At 38.6% G+C, this 13,990-nt stretch overlaps 1 protein-coding gene across 20 annotated transcripts in view; it reads right to left on the bottom strand.

The window, feature by feature from the left end:
• LOC129433105 (von Willebrand factor A domain-containing protein 5A) overlaps positions 1–13,990 on the bottom strand; it is a 46,065-nt gene that overhangs the window by 7,704 nt on the left and 24,371 nt on the right. For 7 of the 20 annotated variants that reach the window (XM_073864629.1, XM_073864614.1, XM_073864616.1 and 4 more), the window contains 3 exons: positions 13,122–13,258; positions 12,917–13,040; positions 12,409–12,820 (listed from right to left, as the gene is read on the bottom strand). The exons of 7 other annotated variants lie outside the window; for them this stretch is intronic. In XM_073864629.1, coding sequence (XP_073720730.1) covers positions 12,741–12,820; positions 12,917–13,040; positions 13,122–13,258 — 341 coding nt within the window. In that variant the 3' untranslated portion in view covers positions 12,409–12,740. Of the gene's footprint in view, positions 1–1,019; positions 1,223–1,312; positions 1,357–1,458; positions 1,921–7,473; positions 8,369–12,408; positions 12,821–12,916; positions 13,041–13,121; positions 13,259–13,990 lie in introns of those variants that run through there. 6 more of the 20 variants (XM_073864626.1, XM_073864634.1, XM_073864618.1 and 3 more) reach the window with 4 other exon arrangements.

Raw genomic sequence — 13,990 nt, 5'->3', positions numbered from 1 at the left:
ATGGGGAGGCGGGGTTTATGACATATAGTAGGACCAGTCACTGGAGGGCGATCGAGACGTTTTGGCTTTACTTTTCAGGGCTTGTACTTTTCAGGGGGCCGCAAGCTACTTATTACTTGCGCACGCCACTGATTTAGCGATGAAGAATTTACAACGGGACACATGAGAAAGCATCATTATCATCAATCAAGTTATCATAAGATATGAAAACAGTTAAAGTTATGGCGGTTTAAGGTGCTAACTACTTATGTTAAATTAAAATAATAAACCAATGAAGTGAACTGATCACAGTATGTTACGGAGCATTTGTTTTGTGTAGGCTAAATATGTTTACATTTTGCATTATTCTGTTTTTCACGTTTACAATGTTATGAAATCAGCTGAAGTAGTTCCTTATTAGAAGTCATTTTTGATGAGGTATGTCTCAGAAAATAGTACAGAAAATAGATTTTAAGGCTAAAGAAATTGTTCAATTAATTGAATTAGAAACACTGCAAAAAATGACTTTCTTATTAGTATTTTTCTCTTGTTTTCAGTACAAATATAAAAATTCAAGATGCATTTTCTTGATGGGCAAAATACCTAAGAATATAAGTCTAATTTTTAGACCAAAATATCAAATTTGTGCTTAAAACAAGCAAAAAAAATCTACCACTATTAATTCAAGGAAAATATGTTTTGCATGTTTTAAGCACAAATTCACTTAAATTTATTTATTTTTTTTGTCTTAAAGCTAGATTTTACTTAGGGGATTTTGCTTATCAAGAAAATGCATCTTGTTTTAAGATTTTTTAGATATTTGTACTGAAAATAAGACAAAAATACTATTAAGTAAGAAGAAAGTCGTTTTTGCTGTGAACCCACAACAATAAATAAAGAAAACTTAAAAAAAAAAACCATTTTGTCCCCATTTTTTAATTCATAGATAACAACAAATGAGATTTTAATAATATTTTCACCATTTAGGACATGTCCCCGGTTTTCATTTAAAAAATCTGGTCACCTTAGTTTAGACTCACAGTTTGTCTATTCTGAACTTCTGCCACAATCTCCTGATCTCCGATCTTGGCACTGAAGTGACAGACAGCAGCATCAGCAGGCAGAGGAAACACAAACAAGGCCTCCAGGTGGCGCTCTTCCTCATTCACATACTGCAGAGTGGAGGTGACTGTAGCTACATGACTCTTCACCTGCACCTCAACTCCGATGCTCTTCAGAGGAACTGACAAGAAAACAAACATGACAACAATCAGTCTGTCTGTCTGTCAAATAAACAGCTTAAATGAAAGACAGTAAACAGGTGAGTTTATACCTGGCTGTTTTTCTTTAGTGACGAGACCGCAGCAGTTCATCATTCTGACTCAACAAGGAAAATAAAGAAAATAAAACTTCACTTTAGGTTACTGTAAATACAAACTGCGGTCTAGAGAAGATCATAAAACCTCGTTACATAATTACCTCACATGAATAAGGTAAACGGAAGACAAACGGGTAAATAATATATACAAAGCTATGAATCCTGTCAGCTCTTGTCAAAGTGAAAGTACATCAAACACGAACCTCAGTCGTCAAATATCCTCAGAGAGAAACACCAACAAATAAATAAATCAGAGCTGGAAACTTCAGATGAAGAGTTTAAATGTGACGATGACGATTACAGAAGTTCTTGTGAGAAACATTTCCCAAAACGACTCCTAAATCCCAGACAGGGGTGTGTTTACGGGAATCTTGCAGAGCGCAGCGAGTCATAACCTGAAAACTACGCCCACCGGGGGGAAACAACCCATCCGTCTCCATTGACTTTGTATTGCGAGAGGCTCCCTTCTTGTCATTTCTGGTAAAAGCTGCCGTCGGCAACTCTGGAGGATTGAGCAGTTTCCAAATGTTTCCAATTTCATGTCCCTCCCCCCCACTACCTCCGAGCAACCTCCCTCCTCGAGCTCGTTCTCGTCAGCGCGTGTGCACCAGTATTAGGGGGCGTGCACACCAACGCTTTTACGCCCGCGGCCAGCGCATGTTTTCAATTGTTTCCAATGGAAGCTCAGCGTTTTTCAAATAAGCCAGCAGCTAGCGGTTTTCTTCTGCGCTGAAAACCGGCACCCGTCGGTTTTTCCGCGCTCACCGCTGAGCACAGAGAGTTGAAAAATGTTCAACTTTGGATAAAAAGCTCCGCTCGTCGGTGTCAGTTCTCAGGCGGCCGTCCAATGACAGTGGAGGAGGGGCAAGACAAGTATCACAGCAACCAACCGTCTTACAGCTGACGTATCAGAGCTACAAAAGCGCTTAGCTGAAGAAAGCTGGCACTCAGCTGAAAAACAGCTGGCATTCGGTGTTGTCCAGGCGTTTTCAGCCGCGTTTAAAAGTTTTGGTGTGCACAACCCCTTAGGGGCGTGCACACCAACGCTTTTACGCCCGCGTCCGGCGCATGTTTTCAATGGTTTCCAATGGAAGCTCGGCGTTTTTCAAATAAGCTAGCAGCTAGGGTTTTTTTTCCGCGCTGCAAACCGGCGCCCGGCGGTTTTTCCGCGCTCAGCGCCGAGCGCCGAGAGTTGAAATGCGGCTTTCACATAGGATGCGGTGTGCGCTGCGCTATGAAACCCATTCATTTCAATGGCTTGCGCCGCGCGAGGGCGGTTTTTTGTTGCGCTGAGCAAAGCGCGAGCGCCGCGGTCAAAGTTCAAAATAGTTTAACTTTTGCGCTGCGCTCTGTGACGATTACCCGCGCGGCCAATAGAAACGGGGCATCCAAACAAGCAAAATGGACGAAAGCTTATACTCGGGATTCTCAGAGCTTTATAATACAAGTGTATGCTCCTACAGACGCATCGGAAGGAAAGCCGTGTCATGGAAACACGTAGCAATTCAAGTTGGCATGTCAGGTGTGTTTTAAGTCAAGCAGCATTGTTGTAGGTAGGCTTAAAGTTACGTGAAATGGAGACGAGCAACATCAGTCTCTGTATTCCTCATCGACTATTTAACGCAAATATAAACACTGTAGTAATTTATTGAAAACCCCGCCTACTTTGGTCTGGCTATCAGAGCACAAATCGCTTGGCTGCGCGGAACCCAGCGGCGAGCGCAGCGCACACCGCATCCTATGTGAAAGCCGCAAAAGACGTTCAACTTTGGAAGAAAAGCTCCGCTCGTCAATGTCAGTTTTCACACGGTTGCCCAATCAGAGTGGAGGAGGGGCGGGACATTACCACAGCAACCAACCGGCTCGCAGCTGAAGTATCACAGCTACCAAAGCGCTCAGCTGAAGAAAGCTGGCACTCAGCTGAAAAACAGCTGGCATTCGGCGTCCTCAAGGCGTTTTCAGCCGCGTTTAAAAGTTTTGGTGTGTCCAGCCCCTTATTGTGAACGCATACTTAGCAAGAACACTTAGATTACTTGCATAAGGGGGCGTGCACACCAACGCTTTTACGCCCGCGGCCGGCGCATGTTTTCAATTGTTTCCAATGGAAGCTCGGCGTTTTTCAAATAAGCCAGCAGCTAGCGGTTTTCTTCCGCGCTGAAAACCGGCGCCCAGCGGTTTTTCCGCGCTCAGCGCCCAACGCCGAGAGTTGAAAGATGTTCAACTTTGGAAGAAAAGCTCAGCTCGTCAATGTCAGTTTTCACACGGCCGCCCAATCACAGTGGAGGAGGGGCGGGACATTACCACAGCAACCAACCGGCTCGCAGCTGAAGTATCACAGCTACCAAAGCGCTCAGCTGAAGAAAGCTGGCACTCAGCTGAAAAACAGCTGGCATTCGGCGTCTTCAAGGCGTTTTCAGCCGCGTTTAAAAGTTTTGGTGTGTCCAGCCCCTAACACTCCGAAACACAATCAATGGTTGATAAAGCACAATTACCTGTTGAGAAGAAATGTGGCAAGCTCTGCATCTAGCTTGAACCCTTTAAAATCTCGTAGATTCCTCCACCTTTCAAATGCTGGTCCGATATTGATCCTAGTTTTATTACGGTCACGGTCGCTTTCTATCTTTGTTTCCTTCTTTTCATTGGTTGTTTTCCTAGCTCTGGTTGTTAACCGAGGAATCGGAAGTTTGTTAGTGAATGTTCTCTCCGCCATCACGCTGCATTCAAACCAAAACACCTATGAACTTCAGGCGGATGCACGTGATATTGTAACGTGCGCGAGGGGGAGTGGGATCTGTGGCGCGTGCAGGTACTGTGATTGACAGGCAGATTTACACAGCACTGTGCTGATTGGACCAAATGAACCGGCCTGCGCTGATTGGACCAAATGAACCGGGAGCGGTGGATTTTTGCAAAACAAATAACAGGCTCCAGGTGGAGCTAGAAGCGCGGGGTTTTTTCTTAAACAGTCTAATTTATGTTGTTCTATCGGAGCATAGTGTTGGTTTCAGTGAATATGATCAAAAAATATGATCAAATAAGTTGCCGACCGCAGCTTTAACAAAAAACAGAAGAATGCATAAAAGCTGCGTAGTACGGACGCCGAGAGAGGACATGCACTATTATTATTTTTGCTTGCTTGTTTTCTCGTGATCATGACTTAATTTCTCGTGATCTCGAAAAGTTGTTTTCTCGTGATCACGACTTAATTTCTCTTTATCTCGAGATAACGAAAGTTGTTTTCTCGTGATCACGACTTAATTTTCTCATGATCTCGAGAAAACGATCTCGTTATCCTGCCATGATAATCCAAATGTCATAATGTAATTTCCTGTTCATAATATTTATTCTAGTTTCAGTTTCAGTTCAGTTTCAGTTTATTTATTTGTCATTGTTTCAGAAACAACGAAATATTGATGGAGCAAAAACAGACAGACACATGCTTCAAGTTGTTCACCCATTCACTCCATCACATCCCCCCTTTTAAAACCCATCATGCAACTTAATCTACACGTACCCCTAGAAACCCTTAAAGTGCTATGTCCAATAAAGTGCTTGGTGCAATAATTAATAAGTCCAAAAATAAATAAATCTAATGCAGAGTCCAGATCATAGGTATTTAGACCCCATCACAAAGGGATGCCAATAGGTGGAGGGTGGATAGACTGTCCATTGAGCAGCCTGACTGCCTGGGGGTAAAGGCTTTTGGCCAGCCTACTGGTTTTGGCCCTGATGGATCTGTACCTTCTCGCAGAAGGCAGTGGTTGAAAAAGATGGTGTGCTGGATGTAAGTAGTCCTGGAGGATTTTGTTCACTCGATTCATGCAACGGGAGGTATACACAGCTGAAATGTCTGGGAGAGTGACCCCAATGATCTTTCCTGCAGTTTTCACCACTCTGTGTAGGGCCTCCTTCTCTGCGCTGGTGCAGGACGCAAACCACACTAGAAACCCATAGGTCAGCACACTCTCCACTGCACAATGGTAGAAGTTAACCATGAGTTCCCGGGGCAGTTTTGCCCACCTTAGTTTTCTGAGGAAGAAGAGCCGCTGTTGGGCCTTCGCTGTTACAGAGGCAACGGTTTTCGCCCACGACAGATCCTCAGTCACAATCACACCTAAAAATTTAAAACTAGAAACCCTCTCCACCAGCTCGTTCCCAATGGAGAGTGGATAGTGATTTAGCTGTCCAGTCTTGCGGAAATCCACAATGATTTCTTTAGTTTTCTTTGTGTTGAGGATCAGGTTATTACCGCTACACCATGCCGTTAATAGTTGGACCTCTTTCCTATATGCAGTCTCATTGTTCTCAGTGATGAGGCCGAGCACTGTTGTGTCGTCGGCAAATTTTATTACATAGTTGGATGGGAAGGAAGAGGTGCAATCGTATGTAAAAAGTGTGTAAAGAAGTGGGCTAAGCACACAACCTTGGGGGGCCCCTGTGTTGATGGTTAGGGTGGGGGATGTGTGCTTGCCCATTCTAACATGTTGTGTACGGTTTGTTAAAAAGTCCAGTGTCCAATTGCATAATGTGGTACCTAGTCCAAGTTCATGTAATTTATTTCGTAGTTTGTTTGGCAGAATTGTATTAAACGCTGAACTAAAATCAACAAACAGGAGCCGTGCATATGTGTTCCTATGCTCTAGATGTTCCAGCACAGTATGTAGCACCATAGCTATGGCATCCTACTTCTATTTTGAAGTGGACTGCTAATGTATAGGGGTTGGGGTCTTCGCCGTTAACACACTAATGTGTAGATAGACTAATATATAAATAAAGTTGGACGTTCATGTTCGTGAATTTAGGGACCATCTCTAAAGTAATACTGTACACGTTTCTATCGTCAATAGTATTTAACAGTTTATTTAAATAAATATCAACAATCTAAAAAGTGTGCATTAGCTGACAACCACATAAGCACGTTGGTTTTGTGACTGTTTGTTGACTTTCAGTCATTCCATTTAAATGCTGTTAAAACAAAGTAGAAACGTGTATTGAGTAACTTAAAGACGGTCCCTAAATTCACCACTGTAAAATTGTAAATATTGACAAATCTATTTCAGCTTGAGCGATCTCTGATCCAAGTAAAATCTCATTTGTTCATCCATGCTAATTTAGCAAAATATGCTTTGCTGTTTACAAACAAAACAACACGTTCTATCGAGTACACGCAAGCTTTAATCTCATCTCAAGAATACAACTTTTGTTATGTCGAGATCACGAGAAAACAACTTTTGTTATCTGGAGATCACGAGAAATTAAGTCGTGATCACGAGAAAACAAGCAAGCAAAAATAATAATAGTGCATGGCCTCTCTCGGCTTCTACGGAGCTTCTGAGGGGACATTTGCAAAAAAATAAATAAATAAGACTTTTGCGTGCTCATGAGAAACTATCGCGTGCTCACGAGAAACTATTGCGTGCTCACGAGAAACTATCGCGTGCGCTATTTATAAAACAGCCTCTAGATGGCACTGTGTTAAATGATTTGTTCGTGTGTGTAGATACAATTCAAGATATATAGGCTTACAGTTGGAAATAATAAAGACATAACCAAATTTCTTGTCTATATTGGAGGTTGTATGCTATTTAGACTCCGTGCCTTCTTCACTATTTGAGTTGTCACTTTGGTAAAACAGACTTCTAGACTTTAAAATGCATTTTAAATATTGTTCAGTGATTTTATATATGTCCGAATGCTGTAGAGACGATGTCTTTAATTAAACCCACATTTAAAGGTTAATTGTGTAATGGAAACATATATGATAAAAATTGCATGGGGGCATTGGTCTTGTGCTTAGAGCGCGTGACCCTCCAGAATCAGCAAACCCAGCTCAAAACGGATAATCAGCTTTAGAAGTAGGCTATTCGGCTCCTTTTTCTCTTTTTGTAAGCGATGCACGTGCTCTTTAAATAATGCTGTTCTATTAATACGTTTTTTATCAATAATGTAAAATCAGGTGCCGGGTCCATTTAAATGTTGTTGTATTTGATATCCCGCCTGTATTCCCTAAAATACGCCGCCTCAATATAATTCAGCAATTCATCATCCGCATCACTCTACAACTGTACATTCAGATAAACCAAACCAGCACTGCAAAGTAATTAACTTTATCTCACCTCTCAATTGAGCGCGTTGCTAGGTATTCAGTAACCTTAGGCGGTGTCCGGGCCGGGCTCAGCTGGATCCGGCTCTGAGGCGCTGGTCTATGATTTGTCCAAAAACAAACTATCTCGTTTCAATAAATAAACTCACTCAGAGACTTATTTAACAGAAAGTTTACGAATCGCCATAGACAGATGGCTTCGGTTTAATGAACAAAGTTTTTCATAACAAACAATATCAGCAACAGAAATAAAAATACGAGTAGTCTTCACCATGAGGAACGGCCCAGATCTAACTGGGCCTCCCACATTTATAATGCTCAAACCCCCCATGATGACACCAGGGGACTTTCAGCCTCTTTCCTTATTCGGACACAAATCTGTTCGCTTCTCTCTTTAGTTATGCCCAGACTTCCTTTCTTAAGCAAGCAGTTCATGACATGAAGCAACCACAAAACACACAAGTTACTATCATATAGAAAGAAAAATCAACTCAATTCCTTCTAGAACAGATTTGATTAAAGATTCAACTTCTTCCATCATATTTCTTAAATTTGCCCCTTTATCGGGTTCAGTTGCGGCCCTTTCCATTTCTCGTATTAATTTTATTAACATCTTATTTGTCCGTTCTTGGTCCTTAATCATTTCGATCATTACTGTTGTAGTTCTGAAGAGCTCTTCTTTGCTTATGTGAGCCTTTCTGCCGTCTTCCCTTTTGCTCCTCCTTCGTCTCTTTGCCTGTTTCCTTCTGTAAACCTTGATTCATTAAATCATTGGGATTAACTTTAATTCACTGAGGCGTGTATATTGCATTTCATGTTTTTGGCCATCTGGCCCATCTGACACAACCTTTTTGACCCAACACTTGTGCTCCCACTTCCTCTTTTTCCAACTTGTGGTCGCACGCTATCTCTTGCAAAAACCGAAGAAAAATCAAAACTTACCTGTAACTGTACAAATCGCGTTTCTGCCGCTGCACCAATTACTTGAAGTAAACTTCGGCTTATAGAGATGTTCCTTGGGTTGCTTTAAATGCTCTTATTTATTTATATTCATAAAACGCATCAACAAAACATACTTTAAAATTAAGAAACAAATTGTATGAAACGAAATTCGTTTTAAAGAAGTAAACAAAACTTATTAAGTGGTCAAAGATTATGTCTGACCCTTGATCATATTAACCTTCAATCCATTACAACGCCCCATATGACGTTTAAAATTACTTTCTGTCTTTCTTAATAAGCAAATTTAATTGAAACAAATCATAAAAAACATTACAACAATATTCAAACACAACAATACTCAAACATAAATATAAAACAAACATAATTTCTTTCAGAATCCATGTTTAAAACAAGCTAGTATAGCGTTTATAATCTGTGACAATAGTTGGTGGTACTTTTTTTACTATTTTGAGCAAAACCTCCTTTGCAACATTCCATTTAACGGAACTGGTGCCCTCAATTTCATGACAAGCTTAATGCCAGTGGGCGGGTCCTGCCATTTGAGATGTACACAAAACATATTTCTTATAAAATTAGTAAAATATTAGTATTACTATTAGTAAAATCTTTTGGTTGCATATGAATGATGATAATAGAGCACACACGCCACATACACAATATGGTAAATAAGATTCACAGTCACACCACTTGGTGTTTATAGAATAATTAGTGGGGGCATGATTTATTATTGTTTGCTAAACCCCAACGCAACATTTGCACCCTAAATTTGAAGTGGATATTGTAAAGTTACCTAATTGAAATGTTACCTAATTGTGTGCCTTAAAATCCATTAATCTCTTAAAAGGCAGTCAAAATGTTTATCCTTTGCATAGTTGTTTTGGCAAAACATCTGTCACAGTCATAGCCTTGTTTTACGCAGGCACGCACGAGAGGCGCGCGCATATTTGTGCGTTCGTCTTGATGCAGACTGGGCTAAAAGAGAACTTGAAAACACACCTCCTGATCAAGCCCGGGCGCAGTGGTGGTATAACTGACTGCCTTTAGTGGCGCTTAATTATATTAAGGCATTTATGGTTAATGAACTCAAACGCGTTAACGTATCAATGCTGACAGCCATAACTAAAGGTAAAAAATACATGAATATAATGCTGGTTATGCGCTCTCAGTGGGTTTATAACCAGAATTTGCTGATTCTTGAGGGTCAAGCGCTCTAACCACAAGACCAGTTGCCACTGTTTAAATATGCCCCCCATGTAATTTTTATCATATTAGTTTCCATTACACCCCTTAAGAAAATTAACCATGGTTTTACTCATAGTAATCAATTCACCAAAAAAAACATGGTTATTACACTTTTACCACAATAAAACCATGGTTAATTTTCGTAAGGGACCATCAACCTTTACATTTGGGTTTCATTAAAGAAATCGTTTTTGTTACTGCATTAAATCACTGAGCAATATTTAAAATGCATTTTAAAGTCTAGAAGTCTGTTTTACCACTCAAGTAGTGAAGAAGGCACGGAGTCTAAATAGCATACAACCTCCAATATAGACAAGAAATTTGGTTATGTCTTTATTATTTCCAACTGTAGGCCTATATATCTTGAATTGTATCTACACACACGAACAAATCATTTAACACAGTGCCATCTAGAGGCTGTTTTATAAATAGCAGGCACAATGCACTAACGCTTGCGCACGAGAAAGATTTCTCGTGCGCACGCGATAGTCTTATTTATTTATTTTTTTGCAAACGGCTTCCGTAGTACGGTGTGACAAGGTGTACAACTAACAAGCCAAAAACCCAGAAATAAGTTTTTATAAGCCCAAAAAATGAGCGCTTAAAGACACAAAAGTGGAAACAGGCAACTTTTCATGAACACACATGAAGCAGTGGCATTCATTTCGCCGCCCTGGAAGTAAAGGCAATCTGGTCATTATAAAACGTTTTATTTGTTATATCTTATATTATATCTAAAAAATAACCTGGAACGCTCTCATTATTTTATAAAATAAAACCTACAAATAATAACATGTAGGGACCGTTCTGGGCAGGTTCTCGTTATAAAATTAAATCTAAAAGAACCTGCAGTAAACGTCCTGGGAAGGTTCTCTTTAGGTTATTATAAAAAGAACCTAAAGGAAACGTTCATAGAACGTTTTTATTTGGTTCCCAAACAAAGTTGGTTTAACCTTAAAAAGTAAGTTTACTTGGTTGCCTTAAAAATTTGCCTTAATTTAACTTATTTTTAGACAACTTTTTGAGTTACCTAATATTTTAAGGTTAATTTAACTTAAAATAGTAAGTTATCTGTTTGCCTTAAATGTTTAGTTGAACTAACAAATCTTCTTTAACAGTGCAAAAAACAACCAAATGGAAACCATATGGGAACGTTATAGGGGAACGTTCTGTTTGCTGGGTATATTACTCTATCACATTAATTTATCCTTAGTGGTAAACTAGAATTTTATTACTTAACACAAATTTCTCAGAAGACTCCTTCCGTGGGCTGTCCTGAAGCTAAGGTTAGAATATTAGCATGCAAACTTCTTGTCCTGTAAATGAATAAAGTTCGCAACTAATACTTTCAATCAAAGGCACACCAAGTCTTCAGCAATTACACAAGAAACAAGCAATTAAGCTACTGTCCCAGTTTCTGTCAAACTGATCAAACTTCACCCTTTATAGTCACCAAGTCCAAAAATCCCCTAACATTCCAATCTTGAGAAACGCCCGGAGCATCCTGCATTGCTGCCAGTGCCAAATATTATTTTACATATCATATAAAGAGATATTATGTAATCTATCATAATAACAAGATATCATGTCCAAAAAGTTACTTTTAAAAGTAATGCATTACAATATTAAGTTACTCCCAAAAATGTGCTCATGCTTTGGTTACATTTGCATTACTTTTTCTTGGCTGAGATTTGATCTCTTTCAGGTCTTGCGGGTGTTTTTTATGACTGAAAAGTTCTGCATTCAGAAATTGCAGATTTCATCACAAAAAATGTCGAGCTCTGGCCATCTCAGTTTCTGACTCAAACTGTTCCCACACAAGTGTGTACGCATAGAGTGCATGTGACTACTTTAGTTTCATTCAGTACTTAATTTTAATAATTTTTAATCGAATTACATAGAACATAATTTTTAAAAAGTAACTTGCATTACTTTTTTTAAAAGATAACTCAAATATTAATGTGTACATTTAAAAAGTAATGCGTTACTTTACTCGTTACTTCAGAAAAGTAATATTATTACGTAATGCATGTTACTTGTTATGCGTTTCCCCCAACACATATCATCTCATTAATGTCACATTTTTCTAGTTAAAATAACATATTTTCCATATGTGAAATATTATATCATTTAAACGAAATATTTTCTCACGCCGTTCCATTAATCAACACTTTAATATGGATTACTTTTCTTTGAATTTAGTGGTTACATTACTTTGGTGTATATATCATAATACAAGTTACTGGTGTGGGTTACATATTAAGCTATATATACACTGCAAAAAATGATTTTCAAGAAAAAAATTCTTATTATTTTTGTCTTGTTTTCAGTAAAAATATCTAACAAATCTTCAATTAAGATGCTTTTTCTTGATGAGCAAAACGACCCAAGAAAATAAGTCTATAGTCTTTAGACCAAAAATATAAAATTTAAGTGATTTTGTGCATGAAAAAAGCAAAAAAAAATCTCCAAAGGGGTAAGCAAAAAATCTTGAACATTTTTCTTAAAAAGTAAATTCAAGAAAAAATCAATGGAAATTTGCTTACACCATTGGCAGATTTTTTTGCTTGTTTTATGCACTTAAATGTGATATTTTTGACTAAAAACTAGACTTATTTTCTTGGGTCATTAATATTTATAAAATTTTTCTTTATACTGTAAATCTACCTCTGTGATAACTCCTTGTGTCCGACATCTTTAATAATTAAGATTAATAATAAAAAAGAAAAACAAGAACAATAAATATGTCAGTATTTTTTATTTATATATTTAGTATTTTTTATATATATTTACCATTTTATTCAGGAAGAAAGACACTTTTTAAAATATGTGGTTAATTAAACTAATTTTTTTTTTTTTGCACCAAATCAGTCATCATTTATATTTCATAACCTTTTCCCACACCTGTTGGACTAGAGAGAAGGTTTTGAATTCTGAAAATTGTAGTGAAGTTGCAAAGCACCAAATTGGATCCCCATGGATAAATGAAAATATTCATAATAATATAACCCCTTGCAGCTAATAATATGGATTAAATGCCTTCTGACATCGCAGAAAGTAGAAACACTGAAGTCTTCAGATTCCCAAAGTTTCTTCTTTCACCTGACATCCCAGTAGATGATTCCCATCACACACACACTGAGACAGACTGACCACTGAAACACACACAAACACACACATCACTTTAGTTTAATACTTGACCAAACGTCTCTTTATCTGCTGATGAATGTCGTCTGGTTTGGAGATCTCACCGTTCTGAGAGCCGATCCATGACGCCGCCTTCATGGCCACAAACTGCCACTCAATCTGTTGCTGTATTTTATAGCCGTATAACCAGATGAGAGACAGAAGAGTGGCCCACACTGACCCATCCACCTGTAATACACAAATACACACCGTACACATGCATTTATTATCATCTTTCATTATTTCATCATGTTGAATCATATGTCACACCTGTGCTGGTTTCTGATTGGTCAGCTCATCTTCAGTCTTTCCAAACACTCGAGCCAAAGCAGCGTTCAGTTCCCAGCAGCCTGAAGCCTTTTGAAGAGAAATCAGCTGAAGTAAAGGATCTTTATGGAGATCAGATTCTGGTGGATACAGACAGACACACAAACAGATGTATAAATTAACTGTACTGATATTAAATACAAACTATTGCAATTATATTTTAAATTCAACCAATGGTGAGGCTTAATGACAAAGACAGGGTGACATGAGAGTCAGGAAGTATATCGCTATCTGAAATATTGCCAAAGACGGCATTACAGGGACACATGAAGTATGGCAAAGGAGACGCAGCATCTCGTTCCCTTCTCAGGGAACAACAGTTACAAACGTAACTCGAGACGTTTTCATGTCAAACACAACTATGCAAAAAGCATTTTGGTATGAATCAACATTCATATACAGAAGATATAAGCATTGAAAGCGAACAGTCTAGCATCTGTGCTTAAAAAGTCTAGAATTTTTATGATGTTATCTGACACTACACAGGGAAATATGTGATTTTTTTGCATAAAATAGATTCAAGCACTTTCAATGACCTGTATCTATGTGTGAATATTTTCAAAAACTTCCAAGGGCCTTGAATTATTTCCCCCACATTCAAAAACTTTCAAGGATTTCAAGGACTCGTGGGAACCCTGAAAATACATTATTTGGTGTATTTGGTGTTATGCAATCTGTTCATGCGGTTTAAGGTTTAAAAATTTGAGTTACTGACTTTATAAAACCCGTTGATTTTTACAAAGCTCATAGTTTTGAAAAGTGCAGTGTTCTCTGATTGGCCAGCTATCTGGTGCATTGTGACTGGTCAAATA

This window comes from Misgurnus anguillicaudatus, unplaced genomic scaffold (genome assembly GCF_027580225.2).
Source record: "Misgurnus anguillicaudatus unplaced genomic scaffold, ASM2758022v2 HiC_scaffold_27, whole genome shotgun sequence".
In the NCBI taxonomy this organism is placed as follows: Eukaryota; Metazoa; Chordata; class Actinopteri; order Cypriniformes; family Cobitidae; genus Misgurnus; species Misgurnus anguillicaudatus.
This window is presented reverse-complemented; position numbering and strand designations above follow the sequence as displayed.